Source organism: Dreissena polymorpha, chromosome 7 (assembly GCF_020536995.1).
Source record: "Dreissena polymorpha isolate Duluth1 chromosome 7, UMN_Dpol_1.0, whole genome shotgun sequence".
NCBI lineage: Eukaryota > Metazoa > Mollusca > Bivalvia > Myida > Dreissenidae > Dreissena > Dreissena polymorpha.
In genome coordinates this window covers 64,632,119-64,647,718 of record NC_068361.1, presented here as the reverse complement: position 1 = coordinate 64,647,718, position 15,600 = coordinate 64,632,119, and the positions used below count along the sequence as shown (strand labels likewise).

The following is a 15,600-nucleotide window of genomic DNA, read 5'->3' as shown; positions in this document are numbered from 1 at the left end:
TCTCAATGTGTCAATACATTTACAAAACATGTATTTTTATGATACTTGCAGTATACATTCTTATTTATGATACCACATTTCATTATGTGTTTTGATGTGAAATTTTAGTTCTGTATTAGTATTTCACTCCTTTGATACTACTCATTTTATCGTAGTTACCGTAGTTAATATAATCAGTAATTATGAACATCATAAATTGACAAAATTTAAAAAAATTGTTTCAGATTTGCCAATTTTCGTTTTAGTTATGATATTTGTGAGAAAACAGTTATACTGAGCATTTACCATGCTCAAAAATAGCCATTATATGCATCTTTTGACCATTTAAAAACCTGAAAATTATAAAGCGTTGCAACGGCAAAACGATTGAATTATATGGAGAGTTCTGTTGTTGTCGTTATTTTTTGTGAAACTACGAGGATTGCTTATATGAAGTATAAAATACATTGTTCATAGTATGATCGAGCACTCAGATCGCCGAGTGGTCTAAGTGGTAGACTTTCACTCTAGGACTCCAGGGATCAGTGGTTTGAGCCCTGTTGAGGGTTACTTTTTTTTCCCTTTTTTAATTTTATTCTTGATTTTTTACAGAAGCTCTTTTGATCCAATGTTTACATTTATCAATATAAAGCATTGTATGACAAACTTCAAAACATGCCAAAATCTCAGCTGAAAAGGCCCCTTTAAATGACTGCATTTGACAATAATTGTTTTCCTGAGAATTCAAACAACGTGTTTCTATTGCCTCTTGATCTGTACATGACAGCTCTTACATGAATAGGGTTCAATGATATATTTTTTTATCTTTCTTGAGACTGATTGACCACAGGCATACTTAAGTTAATTAGAAGAGTAAACATGAAAATTGAATGTTTTCACTTTGATTACAAACTCTCAAAATATTTATTCACTTTGTTTAAAGTCTGAACAAATTTTAAATTTTATTAAAATTAGTGACTGACACTAGAAACATTTCACTAATTACAGTTTAAACATTTCCTTCCAAAAATTGCAACTTACCCCAAATGTTCAACCAACCAACGACTTTACAGGGAAACTTCATCTCACGTCCACTTTTGCCACGGCTTTTGCCACGTTGGAACATTGCAGCAGTGAATTTTTTACCCCAAAATTTCAAGCACACATATTACAATTCTTCAAGCATATTCATAATAATTCTCCAATAACCTTAATAACAAAAAAACGTCAAGCACACAATTTAACATAGACAGGCAAATTCTCACACATTTCTTTAATTAGAAAAACTAAAGTACGTTTTTTATACATCATCTAAGCCGCATTATTCACATGTGCATATATAAAGTCTGAATTCTAAACACATTCACATCATCAAACCAATACTTTAAAATATTATTAAATGGCATGTTCTCAGCATGTTTATGTTTTGCATAGCACTTTTCAGTAAAAAAAATGTATTCACATTCAGTGTATTCAGTTTAAATTACTATTTAAATACATTGTCCAAACTGAGTTTTTTTTCTCACAATTTATGTAACACAATATAACTCATTGTAAATTGATACTATCTATAGACTATAGTTCACAACTACATAATTAGGAACTGCAAGATATTAATAAGCTATTGCATTTGCACGTTGTTCGGACAAAAATAACAATTTTGTTTATAATGCACACTGAAACACGGAGAGTTCACAATTGCATTTTTGACGCCGCCGGTGCAATTCACAATTTATTGATTCATCCAATATTAAACAAAATATTCCGCACATAATGAAATAAACGACCCCATAAACAGCCTGTAATTGCTTTAAACTTCCTTCATAAGAGGATTTGCGCCTTTCACATCCACAGCCGTTAATCCCGCCTTTCAAAATATTAATTTAACGGAACACATAAATCACATTTTCCATGCACTTTCTGCGTTTATTTATTACATGCACGTGTGTCGCATGACGAAGTCTTCAAAAGCCTTAAATGGGCAGATAGAGCGGCCCGCTATCTGTGTGGCCGCCGTGCATGTTCGTGACCAATCGATGACAGGCTTTTTATAAAATATAGCTCGTGGCGAGGGTCGTCCCGAAAATTAATAACAATGTATGAGCATTGTACAAATACTGTTCTTTAAATGACAACATTACTGTAATAATTATTGTTTTTTTATATGTATTTAATTAAGAATGTATTCGCAATTATAGCTGTGGATTGAAATTTAAATAGCTTACATAATAAACATAACATATCCGTTTTGGAAATTTTCACAACTGTACAAAGCGAGATACAATTTTCAATCAGTGATCACGCGACGATTTTTCATGTTTCGCATGTCATCTGTATCACAGATTTTAAAAGACGATTTGAAAGGCAAAACAATATTTGTCTTTACCGATAATATTTTAACCACATATATTATTGGACATTGATAAGATTCGCGATTGAACTCCGCACTATATTTACGAGTGCCGTCAGATTTCTTCTAATATATCGGCGTTTTAACAGCACGCCATGTACGATTCAATGCCTTAACCTTATACCGACCGTATTGATGTTGTTGTTTTTTTCAAAATAAAGAACACCTACTCGACTCAAAGTCGATCCCCAAACAAATATTTCAGTCTCACCCTCTGCTCCGTCCTTCCATCTGTCTGCGGAGCATAGCTCAAGATGTGCTGGAGGGTTTTAAACGAATCTTCATATAATGATAGGGCTTCTAAGGGACAGTGTAAACAGAGGTAATCCCGTGACAAACAAGATGGCGACGTCCATGCCGAGACAGGTATTTTTTGCCGTTTTATATCCTTTATAACTTTATTCATTGTTACTGGATCAAATCCCATGCCTTTATAACCAACCACGAGATGAAAGCCGAGCAACGTGGTACAATAATTTTCCCGTTGTTGTGGTTACTTGTTTTTAATTTTGGTAATTATTTTTTTTATTATGAACCTCAACTTAGACACTATTTAAATAATATAAAAGAAAATGATACTACTTTTCATAATATAATACTTAAAGGGGCCTTTTAACAGATTTTGGCATGTTTTGAAGTTTGCCATTAAATGCATTATATTGATAAATGTAAACATTGGATCTAAAAGCTCCAGTAAAACATCAAGAATAAAATTTTAAAAAAAGGAAAAAAAGTAGCCCGCATCAGGGCTTGAACCAGTGACCCCCGGAGTCCTGGAGTAAAAACTAATTAGACCGCTCGACCATCCTGCCAAATATGTAGATGTATTTTATACTTTACATAAGCAATCTTCGTAGTTTCACAAAATTAAACAACAACAACATAATAACTCTCCAAATTATTCAATCGTTTCGCGTATATATATTGTATGAGAGAGATTTCCAATTTGTGTATGCAATCTTTTGGCGCATTTGATTGGGTACTACTTTGAAAAATGAACGTTTGGGGTCATTCTATACATAGATGGTGACGTCACTACGTTATTGTCAGTAAGATTGGTGTGACACAGTACGTTTGGGGTGCGTTAATTGAATTACTGTGCTTTTGTCGAAATTTCACTTCCGGAGCCATGTTTTCCGACGTCGCTTATATTTGGACGAATTGGATCTGTTTAGAAATTGCACGGCATGTCTTTTTATTGCAATATTCGAAAGAAGACACATTCGTCATTAACTTGCACAATATGAAATAAAGAAAAGGATGGGCATATGCCTAAAATAGTACGAGGACCAAAACTCTCTTAAGCATTTACAGGTTTATTGCCCTTCGTTTACTTTCTTATGTGATGTATTTATTCAAAGGTATTGAAGCGATAACAATAAAACTTCATATTTTGATAGAAAACATTGATAGTTAGCGCATGGTACAATAACCACAACCCTTAGTAAAGTATTTTAGGAGTATTTTCCGTTTGCATATTTTTTCTGTAGAGCAAACCCGCAAACTTTGTGTTTTTTTTAAGCATAACTCGAAAACTGGAAAAGTACTGAATGAAATCCCGTTAAACTTCATATGTCAAAAAGGGTTTAAAAGACGTGCATTATAAAAGAACCACAACTCTATCTTCAATAACACGTGACTTAGGTTGCAGCAACGGCGGTTGACGAACTACCACTTTGAACAACGAATCAGGGTATTTTAAACACTTTTACTGTTTTAATGTTTTCCAAACATACATAGTATATGCCTTGTTAGCTGAAGTTTCCGAAAATCAAAAAATCTTTATTTTCCAATGTTTCTTACTTAAATTTTTCTTATAACACTTCTTCAACAATGTTTGTCCGCATCAATGAATTTCAACGGTAGGTTACATTTTATTTTCGACGATTTTCAGGAATGAAGACGACTTTGAAAGACATATTAATACAATGCACCACTAGAACAAAGACTTTAATAATATCAATATTATTAAATGTTTTATCGTTAAAGGGGCCTTTTCACAGATTTTGACATTTTTTAACTTATTCATTAAATGCTTTATATCGATAAATGTAAACATTGGATCGTAAAAGCTCCAGTAAAAAATCAAGAATAAAATTAAAAAAAGGAAAAGAACATTATCCGGACCAGGTTTCGAACCAGTGACCCCTGGAGTCCTGCCAGAGTCCTGAAGTAAAAACGCTTTATCCTACTGAGCTATTCCGCCGTGTACACATGCTGTACGTATTTTATACCTTATATAAGCAATCTTCGTAGTTTCACAAAATTTAACGACAAAAACAGAACTCTCCAAATTATTCAATCGTTTCGCGTTGCAACGCTTTATAATTTTTAGGTTTTAAAATCGTCAAAAGATGCATATAATGGCTTTATTAGACCATGGTAAATGTTCAGTATTACTGTTTCCTCACAAATATCATAACTAAAACGAAAATTTGCAAATCTGAAACAACTTTTTTCAATTGACCTTTCGACAGCGAGAGTGAAGCCACGCCCCCCGATTTCAAGGGAGGTCACTCCGCCGAAGTCCGTCATAAAACTGGCTACGCGAATCGGTACGTTGGAAGATATTCCCAAAGATTTCGGTCCAAATTACATGAAATGTTTCTATTGCTATCATGTTTTATTTAAAATGTGTTAAATGTAATGTATCAAATGGGTGTTTAGCTCCCCTCAAAGATATAGTACCAGAAAGGCCGTTTGCCAAAAAGGCTTCCCAAAAAGTCCGCATCAGTGAACCAAAAACGCCTCATGGTATACCAGAAAGGCCATACAATATTTTTATTATAATTGAATAGTTATGCTGAATATAATTATCATATCTATGAAATAGTCATAACTTTTTTATTAGTCTACTTAAAAATCGTTAATTTTATAGTCAAAGTCGGCCAATTATCGTAAATTATCACATACAGTATGCATTGTTCGTTTGTCACAATACTTTTCATTGAGTAACAGATATTTCAGTTTTTTAATTTAAAGCCGTTAATTTTGCAACCGATGGCAACATTGCAAATGTGGCACAGGTTAGTAAATTTATTATATAAGAAGACAAAGAACGTTTTATTGAAATCCGATATAACACATATCTATAATGCGTTTGGTCAAAATGACCCATGAGCATTGTTATAATCGTATAACATAGTAAATGTCGTCAAAAAAGTAACATACACAATATATTAATTTCCTCTTAAACTATTTTTGCAATGTTTAAAATATAAGAAGTTGAAAGAATTTTCATGTACAAAAAAAACTCGCTAATCAGACTGGGTATCAAAGTGTCAAGGGTCATTCACAGTTTGCGGCATCTGTTTTGATAACGGATTAGTAGAAAGCCCACATATGGTGTAAAATGACATTTATTGGCACCTATTGATAATTACAAGCGCATTTTAAAATAGTTTCTTAACTTTTAACGATATACAACTAGCTACATTAAATTCGGAAGATTTAAACCGAAAGAAATAAAAATGCTCTATTTTATGTGATATTATTAAAAATTATAACTGATTGTCTTTAATATTACGCATTTCATTAGCATTAATAATCTAGTTAGCCAAGTTTAGAATGTTTTTTTATTAGCCGACTGCATTAGAATGTCAAATTTATTTAACGTTAGCCACCTTTAAAAATATGGTTTTAAATGTTCCTTTCTAATTTCACTATATAGAGGAAAAACAGGGACCTATACAAAGGTCCCTGGGAAAAACAAGTAAAAAGTGATACTCGTTTTCTATAGCGTGTCCGTTGCAAAACTTACATATTCTATTTTCGCGTAGTATCTTATTATAACGACCTTAGAACAAACGTCGAGGTGTTTTGCTTTCGGGCGATAGCTTAATATGTTGAGATTAAGCTGTTCGTGGAGACGACTACAAAGACGAATCCAACGTTTGCATTTTTTAAGATTAGTACCCGGTTAATGGAACGGAAAAAACGTAGTTCCATCTTTTAACCGTTCTGGATACATTGTGTCTGAATAACAAGTGCCATTACAGCACCTTTTAACCATTTTCTTTGCTTAAAACACAGCATTACGTATAAGCTTATGTGACGAACAACGGCGAGTTTGACGGACAAAATGGCGGATAGAAACGGGCCTAATCTATGCAGTAATCTGATTGGTTAATAAGCCTGTCAATCAATCGGCTGTCGAAAGGTCAATTTTGTCAATTTACCAAAGCGTGAAAAGATCCCTTTAAACAAGACGGAATTTAAGCTTGAAAGACAACTATAAGGTGCAGTATATATTTTTGTAAGATGATAGGTTGCAGTCGCACGTTTTGAAGTCTCTATAACGCTCAAAATCAACGAAAATTTCGTAAAGTATTTCGTAAAATAAAATTAAAACCTAAACAATCAGTGTTCCTTATAGCAATAGCCACAATTTAAACGCTAGATGTGGTATGATTACATAGATTTTTGTAGGTTCAAAATGCTCGTTTTTATTTATTTGTGGACACAATAAATTCCATGCTAATTTCTTGCGAATATATCTATTCATACGACACACGAACACTAAAATGGCACCATGTTAAGACCATAATAAAAACGAGCATTTTGTATCCACAAACATCTATTTTACCAGACATCTGGCGTTGCAATTTCGGCAATTGCCATAAGGAACAATGATTTTTAATTATTTAGCTTTATTTTACGAAATATTGTACGAAATTTTTGTTGATTTTGAGTAGTAATGTTACTTTAAACTTAAGCTGAACAATGATAAATACCTTGCCGTGTGTTGCTACGATTTATATTGTCATTTGAAAGGTTTATTATCAACACAACGCATTTGAATGACAATTAATACTAAAAAATAGTTGACTTATTTTTTTTAATTATCGACTTCAATGAAGAAATTTATGTCAAGAATGAATAACTTTAAAATAAACATCATTTGTTAAAACAATTATGTAAAGAATAAAGAATACATCAAACAAAATATTTCAAACGCAGGTCAATATAAAGAAGTGAATAAAGAAATATCCAAGACTCAATCATTGGAAAAGTCTGCAATTGTCCAAAATCGCGGTTTAATGTCCGATAAGAAACCGTGGGTAAACTTACACAAACTATCATTGTCTTATAGTTTAGCGGAATGTCATATGTGATGTGCGTCATTATATATTTTTTGTTTTATCCACGATACATCTACTATTTTAAAGCATAAATAATATGCAGTTTATCATCTTACGATCTTACGTAAACGATTTTACTAACGTTTAATTTGTTACGAATGGTGCGGAAAATTGTCGATTGAAAATGACCTTTGTGGTTCTTGTATTTAATAAAATGTCAAAACCAACAAATGAACTTATTTTTGTAATATTTATTTGAAAAAAAAAACACACACACACAAGACGACATGTATATGGAAATTTCACAATAATTTGATTGCATGTTAATGTATCTTTTTGTAACAAATAGACACAATGATACAGTTCATTTCCGTTTTAGTACCTGCAAAAGTGCTGTATAAAAAAATGAAATTTCGTAACATAATTACATCAAATAATTAAATTATCACACACTAACCATACATTTACCGAACAACTGACCAGCTATATAAAGTACGTTTTTGTTGACATAAATAAATACTACACTGTAAATAAAAGCGTTCAGGTATAAAGATGCAGTGTTCCACGTACATGTATATATAACTTGTACCCATGTTACAGAAAGCATGAACATCACAACTACATATACTAGCAGAACAAACCAAGCAAAATACCATAAAGATAATTTTTTTGCAAAATGTACGTTTATAAAAAAGTGTTAAATCTTTAAGAAACATAAACGAATAATATGTTTGTCCACAAGAACATAAACACGCTTTCCTGCTCATAGCTTATTGATGCTCTCGTTCAAAGTGGTTAGTTTTGAAGAAAAATAATATCATAGGATTCACACTTCAATTGTCGGTCCTCCTAGCAGGGGGGCACGCGTATACGGGAGCTTACCGCGTTTAAGTGAGAAAGTTGTTGCAAAACTTCAAAGATGGCGTCGTTTGTTGGATTTTCTTAAAGGAAGGGAGGATATTTTCACCCGGTAAGCCCCTTTGTATTTATAATAATTTTAAATGAATACGCCGTTTCGGCTCTCCGGTGTGTGTGCTTCCCTCGGTTTTTTGTTTCAAGATCGTAGACGTCGGGATAAAAAAAGTTATTGAAGGAAAACCGTCCACAAATCTGTTGTCTACTTACGGGACGTTCGAGAAATTCGAACGTGTCTATTTTCTCTTATAATACACAGTATTTACGCACGTGAACAGTAAAATATAAATAAAATCATGATTATTTCATTTTACAGACGCCGTTTTATCACTGATAATTAATTTATTGGCCAACATTATTGGTTTAACCCCCTTATTTGGAACTGACTTCCTTTTAAGCACATTTTGGGATCTGACTTCCAAATGACAAAAAGCTCTTTCATATGTAAAAGAGCTTGACATGATATACCTACCCATCTTAAATAAAGTGTATATGTGTACTTCAATATTATAGTTTTATAGCATGTTAGGTGGTGCAATATAAGTGTTTTCTTAATCACGTTACTTACTGTAGAATAATAATAATGCTGTTCGAAAAACCTGCCGACCAATTGAATCAATTCACCTATTTTCAAAAAGATGGGTTGTGTGATGGCTGATGTACGAGATAATAGAACGTTTATCTTTCAGTAATATTATAATAAATTCCATGTATTTTATGACGTGTCGACCTTATTCTGCTATGAACTTTTTTTAACCATTCTTTTACTGTCTTTTCAGATGATGCAGGTTAAAGGGCGAAAATAAGTGCATCTTTCGTTGCAGTATATGTAATCAGGAGTTATACATCAGGGGAGGATTGAGATATCATGCCCCATCCATGGACCACATGAGTTTAAATGTAGAATATGCAAGAAAGAATCCTTCAACAGAGCCGGACTAAAACAGCAAATAAAAAAACACGAACATAACAAAACATGTACAGCTGATGTTTGTAGTGTTTTTGTTTTATTTATAAAGTCTACATAGACACGTCTGACATATAATTGCTATGAGTGCTACTTACTTACACGTTTTATTCCGTATATGTCATGATGCTAGTTTCTCACTTTGTTAAGAAAATAAACCATTTTCTGTGTTACGTCATTTCTCCCTACGATGTCTCTGCATAAATTTTCAATTGTATTCAGCACTTACATACATGATAAAAAAAGATTTGGGTCGGATTTAATTCGTTATGCATTTGACATATTAAGATTACTAACGATTAGAAGGATATGTTAGGAACAAACGAAATAATCTTTCTAAGTGAACCAATACTTTATTCCCTCAATACAACAGTCATAAATAATATGTATTCACATAATGTAGGTATAAAAGAGAAAAAACATACATGTATAAAAATTATATTGATCACTTCTACTGAAATCATATCGTGTATTGCATTTGCACAAATCTTTCTATCCACTACAAATTCACTTTTTGCGATTATAATATAGTGACCAACTCAGAACTGGTTTAAAAGAAGGTCGTCCAAAATGTGTCACATCAAAGTCACATACATGTATCAGTATCGTTATGGTAAAACGCGTCAAATGTCATTGTATTAAATAAAAAATTCATATTTAAGTATCATAAAAAACATCCATCGATATGCATCTTCTAAGCAGATGTCAGGTATTCCAAATTGCTTCATGTATTCCGAATCGCAACAATGGCAGTATTTGGTTACATCAACCTTATACTAGTATCAAACCGGCTTTACCCTCTTCTGTTTTTCATTACACTTTTATTGCACGTATATGTGATTGTTTGGCAAGGTACTTCGACGTAATCTTTTTTGTTTGATTGGTGGGTTTTCATGTACCTTTCGCATTCTAGAGCGGTACACACTTCGTTACGCCGTCTTTTTTAATCTTGGCATCCTCAACATATATAACTGGCGTCTAGATATCTGGAAATAGTAAGCATAGTATTCCGTTGGATGCATATTCAAACATAAGTATGTCCATATGTGTTAAAATAAACAGGTAAGAATTACACTGTGTTTATAATACCGTCGAATGTCTTATATTACACACACTAAATGTTAGCGTTAAGTACGCGATAAAACATATAATAATACAAATTAATAATAAAACAATTAACAGAAAAAAGAAAACTCTTGATTTCTTCAAGTGAAAATGTTTTCCAAGACATTCGCATCAATGCGGAATTTAATCACGAAAGTTATTTCGCATAAAACCTTGTAACATAGAAAAGAGTTGTTAATCAATTGGAAGTCAGGTCCCAAAATGTGCTTAAAAGGATGTTTAGTTCCAAAAATGGGGGTTAACCCGTTATAATTCGGCATTAAATGAATTAATAGACATAACAACGCGTCGAGATAATAAAATATTCGTGATTTATGTTATATTTTACTGTACACACGCACAAATACTGTTTATTATGAGAGAAAATGATATTCGAACATCCAACATCTCGAAGGTCAAGAAATTAAACAACAAATTTGTCGACGGTTTTGCTTCAATAACTTTTTTATTCCGACGTCTACGGTTTTGAAACAAAAAACCGAGGGGAGCAGAAACACCGAAGAGCCGAAAGGGCTTATTCATTTAAAAGAAATATAAATATAAACTGGCTTACCGGGTGAAAATATCCGCTACTCCTTCACGAAAAACACTTAAACGACGCCATCTTCGAAGTTTTGCAACAACTTTCTCACTTAAACGCAGTAAGCTCCCGTATACGCGTGCCCCCCTGTCCTAGGTTCAGAATGAATCTGTAAATGAAAGTAATCCACATCTCATACTGTTAAATGTTTACTTTTCCTCGTGTCACTAATCTTATTATAGTCTTCCAACTTTTGGCTCCGTCTAAGCACATAAAACACTCATATACATGTATATTGTATTTCACTATCGATTTGACAACATAACTTTAAATAAAAATACAATTTGAGATTTATATTTCAGTTATTTAAGAAAACGTTTAAGTACTCAAACACATCAGTTTATTGTTCTTATTGAGAGTTCATCATCTACGGGCTTCTACCTATCTTTAAACATCAGTTGGGTGCCCCACACTTACTATATGTTGTTTGGGACTGGTTCTATGAAAGGAACCTTGTGTTGTCTGTTTAAGATACCCGAAATATTTTAAATGCCCATAAACACTCAAAATCAACGAATATTTCGTACAATATTTCGAAAAAAAGGTTAACACATACACAATCATTGTTCCTTTTAAAATAGCAAAAAGTTCAACGCTAGATGTGGTCTGGTAACATAGATTTAACAAGATACAAAATGTTATGTTTTCTTTTTTGTGTGTCCATAGATAGATAAATAGATTTATTTCGGCAAGGAATGCATACATGGACATTTACAACATGTACAATATATATTATATATTAATATATAAATTAACAGACTGGTTCAGCCGCGATACAGGGGTCAAACAGGGGTCAAATCAATGACCTTGACCTTGGTATTTCAATGGGAGATGCAAACGTGTCCATTTTTATGTATGTGGACGATATTGTGCTAGTCTCAGACAACGAGGAAAAGTTACAAAGCGTGCTTAATACCCTCCACGACTGATGCAAACGTTGGCGCGTGATAATTAACACCAACAAGTCGAAAACCGTTCTCTTCCGGCGGGGCAGAACATCACGGACGGATAAGGAATTCCGAGTTGTTGAAAACATCCTTGAAACGGTAGCGCAGTGTCGATACATTGGAGTAAATTTCGATGAACGGAACGACTTCAGTGCGAACTGCGAGGCATTGGCAAAGGGTGCAGGTCGGGCGCTTGGAAGCTTACTTAGCAAGATTCATAACATGAAACACTTCCGGTTCCGGTCGTATGAAAAACTATACACCGCATTCTGGAATATAGTGCCTCGGTGTGGGGCGCTAAGACATATCAATCACTTGACAATGTACACAACCGTGCATTAAGATATTTCATGGGCCTGCATAGATTTACCCCACCACCGGCACTTTATGGAGACTCTGGCTGGAAACCGACTTTGTATGGAAGATGGGTAAGTGTCCTCAGGTTCCGAAATAGACTCATTAAAATGGATGCCAATAGACTCACCAAAAAGTGTTTAATTTTGTTTATACCAAATGTGTAAAAAATTGGTCAAGCGACGTTAAGCAGATACTATCAACGTTAGGGATTATTGATCGGTTTCACGCCAAATCATGTATCGACCTGGATGCAGCAAAATCTTTAATGGCCTAACATTATATAGCAAAATGGTCACGCGACGTGTTTACCTTGCCCAAATTTTACGGACCAATGTATATATTTTTGTTGTCAGAATATCTTGCATAGTGGTGATTTTTTGTGTAAATTAGTGTAAATAAGTACTGCATTTGTGCCAATTACATTTACTACAACATTTATTGCCAATAATGCAAAGCTTATTGTGTTAATTAATAACTGATCACAGGGGAAAGATCACAGGGACAGGGCAAATACGCGAACCGGTGAAACTTTCTGGTTTTGTATAAAAACACAACTTCTTTGTTCCACTATCCTAGCAACCGCCTAGTTACTAATAAAGGCGCTATAGAGCGCGAAGCGCGACACGTATTATTAATTGTAATAATAAGTACTGCATTTGTGCATATTACATTTACTACAACATTTATAAAAAAAAATTATTGCTAATAAGGCAAAGCTAATTGTTTTAATTAATAACTGATCACAGGGGAAAGATCACAGGGACTGGGCAAATACGCGAACCGTTGAAACTTTCTGGTTTTGTATAAAAACAAAACTTCTTTGTTCCACTATCCTAGCAACCACCTAGTTACTAATAAAGGCGCTATTGAGCGCGAAGCGCAACACGTATTATTAATTGTAATAATGAGTCTTGATAAAGGAAGCAGCCGCTTATCAATAAGGAGCACCATCACAGTACTCCATTCTCATTACTATCAAGTCCTCCTACTGGTTTTTTTTTAAGAACCACATATAGAAGGCCGCAGGCCTTACCTGTATCTTGCCAGTGGTATGGACCCTTTGGTATGGACCTTTAACCCCGCTCACTATCCAGCGTTTAAACTTCCGAGTTTACATTTAAACCGACTAATAATAGCTTATTTATATCTTAGTTAGAAGGTGATTTTTCAAACGCTTCCGTAGTGTAGTGGTTACACGCTCGCTTCACATGTGAGAGGCCCAAGGTTCGAGCTCCAGTAGAATCATTTTTTTTGTTTGTGTTCAATGTTAACTTTTTGTTTTGATGTAGACATTTTAGTTTAAATAAATATGCTGTTTTATTGTAACCATTTTTTGTTTTTATTATGCCCATGAAATATATGTGTGAGAGGAAACTGCACACGGATGCCAGTAAAAAAAGGAAACCAATGTAAATGAACTATGAAATATTTGGGGGTTACACCACAAAATCATAGATGATGAGATCCTAAAATACCCTATTAAAAATTTGTAAGAAATAATTTAAATATCACAGAGAGCATCATTTTTTTCAACATCCTAAAATACTTAGAATAAACAAATGGGGAATGCATAACATTTAAGGAAGATAGGATCAATTTTGATAAAAAAAATCATGACTAAACATGATTCCTTAAGCCGAAAAAATAACAAACAATACACACACATAAAAAGTTACAGATTTTCGAATAAATGATTTTGTAAAGATATCTTAAAAACAGACAATATATCAATCTGTGTTACCATATATTTAACACTTGTTCATGTACCAAGTTAGTGTTCGTGTGTCGTATGAATAGATATAGTTGCAGGAAATTAAAATGGAATATATTGTGCCACAAGAAAAACGAGCATTTTGTATCTCGTTAAAACTATGTTACCTTACCATATGTTAAAGTAGGCTTCTTCTCGCGAGAATGAAAGGACCATTGGAGGGGGGGGGGTTATTTCACTTTGCCTTTAAATGAACCGTACGTGTTATACTTTCCAAGGTTGACGACCGCTTTGTGGAGTATGCCATACTGAACGCCTCAGTTACTTCCCGTGGATGCGTCACATTTCAAAGAACCTACTCACACCTTTCATGGACGCGAGTACTCGATCTAAACGGTTTTCAATTTTATTCCATTTAAAGGCTCATACTTATACTGTTAATAACGTAGTAGTGAATTCTGATTTAATATGCATATAATCGCCGCGTCAAATTTGTTAGTTTGTTTCGGGTTGGAACACTAATATCAGGATGCAAATGCAGTAAATACGGTGACATAGAGGAGACATTCATTCCTCTTATTTTAATTGCACTCCTCATTTTTTCTATCTCGTGGCCACGACTAAGTTACTTGAGACCACGACTTAATAACTCGTGGCCACGAGTTAGCTATGTCGTGGCCTCGAGTTCCCGCTCGAGTTACTAAGTCGAGGCCACGAGATAGAAAAAGAGGAGTATAAAACTAAACAAAAGAGGAGTGCAATTAAAAAACAGAGCGATGTAGTAAATAAAGGAGGAGTGCATTAAACAAAAAAGGACATAATTTTAGCTATCTCGAGGGAACGAGTTAGTCAGCCAATCAAATTTTGCGAAACATGTGCAAATATTATGTACGCTGGCCAAAGCGGGCTTTAACTGTGAGGATTACTTCCCTTTGTATAAAGATCACCATGGACAACCATATGAAACAATTTGATTGGCTGACTTTCTCGTGGTAACGAGTTAGCTAAGTCATTGTACTTCTTACCGGTGTGTTTACATCCATGAACGTTTAATTGGGAACCCCACAAAGTCACGTGATCCTGCACCCTGATATATGCATACTGTACTTAACATGGGTTTTAAATTGATACATTACGGTTTATCCATTGTGCACATGCGTATATCGGTACTTAATGTACGTGTCCTTCATTTCGATTGATTTTACCACTTCTACTGCTGCTGCGCATTTTCCAGTTTTCCGTGAAAAATCTCACTTTTACCGATTTTTAGGGAGACCTTTATGTAAACAATCATTTAATAAAATTTTTAACAAATGTATTCATAATTTGTTAAAAAAGCAATACAGTTTTAGCAGTCGATATGCCCTTTTAATGAAGTTGTCAATAACAGTGAAATTTAATATGTGACCAGTTCTTTCTTACATGACATACATTGTTTATGTCATAAATGTGTTGAGCTTAGAATACTCTTTAAGAAAATTAATGGTTATGAGGGTCCTTACGTGCAAACGGATGAATTTTTATTTAT

At 33.8% G+C, this 15,600-nt stretch overlaps 1 protein-coding gene across 4 annotated transcripts in view; it reads right to left on the bottom strand.

The window, feature by feature from the left end:
• Positions 1 to 15,115, bottom strand: part of LOC127839296 (disabled homolog 2-interacting protein-like) — a 210,017-nt gene extending 194,902 nt beyond the window's left edge. For 2 of the 4 annotated variants that reach the window (XM_052367572.1, XM_052367573.1), the window contains exon 1: positions 1,021 to 1,185. In XM_052367572.1, the coding sequence (XP_052223532.1) occupies positions 1,021 to 1,105 (85 nt within the window). In that variant the 5' untranslated portion in view covers positions 1,106 to 1,185. Of the gene's footprint in view, positions 1 to 1,020; positions 1,187 to 15,097 lie in introns of those variants that run through there. The other 2 variants (XM_052367574.1, XM_052367575.1) reach the window with 2 other exon arrangements.
• Between the last annotated feature and the right edge of the window lie 485 nt (positions 15,116 to 15,600).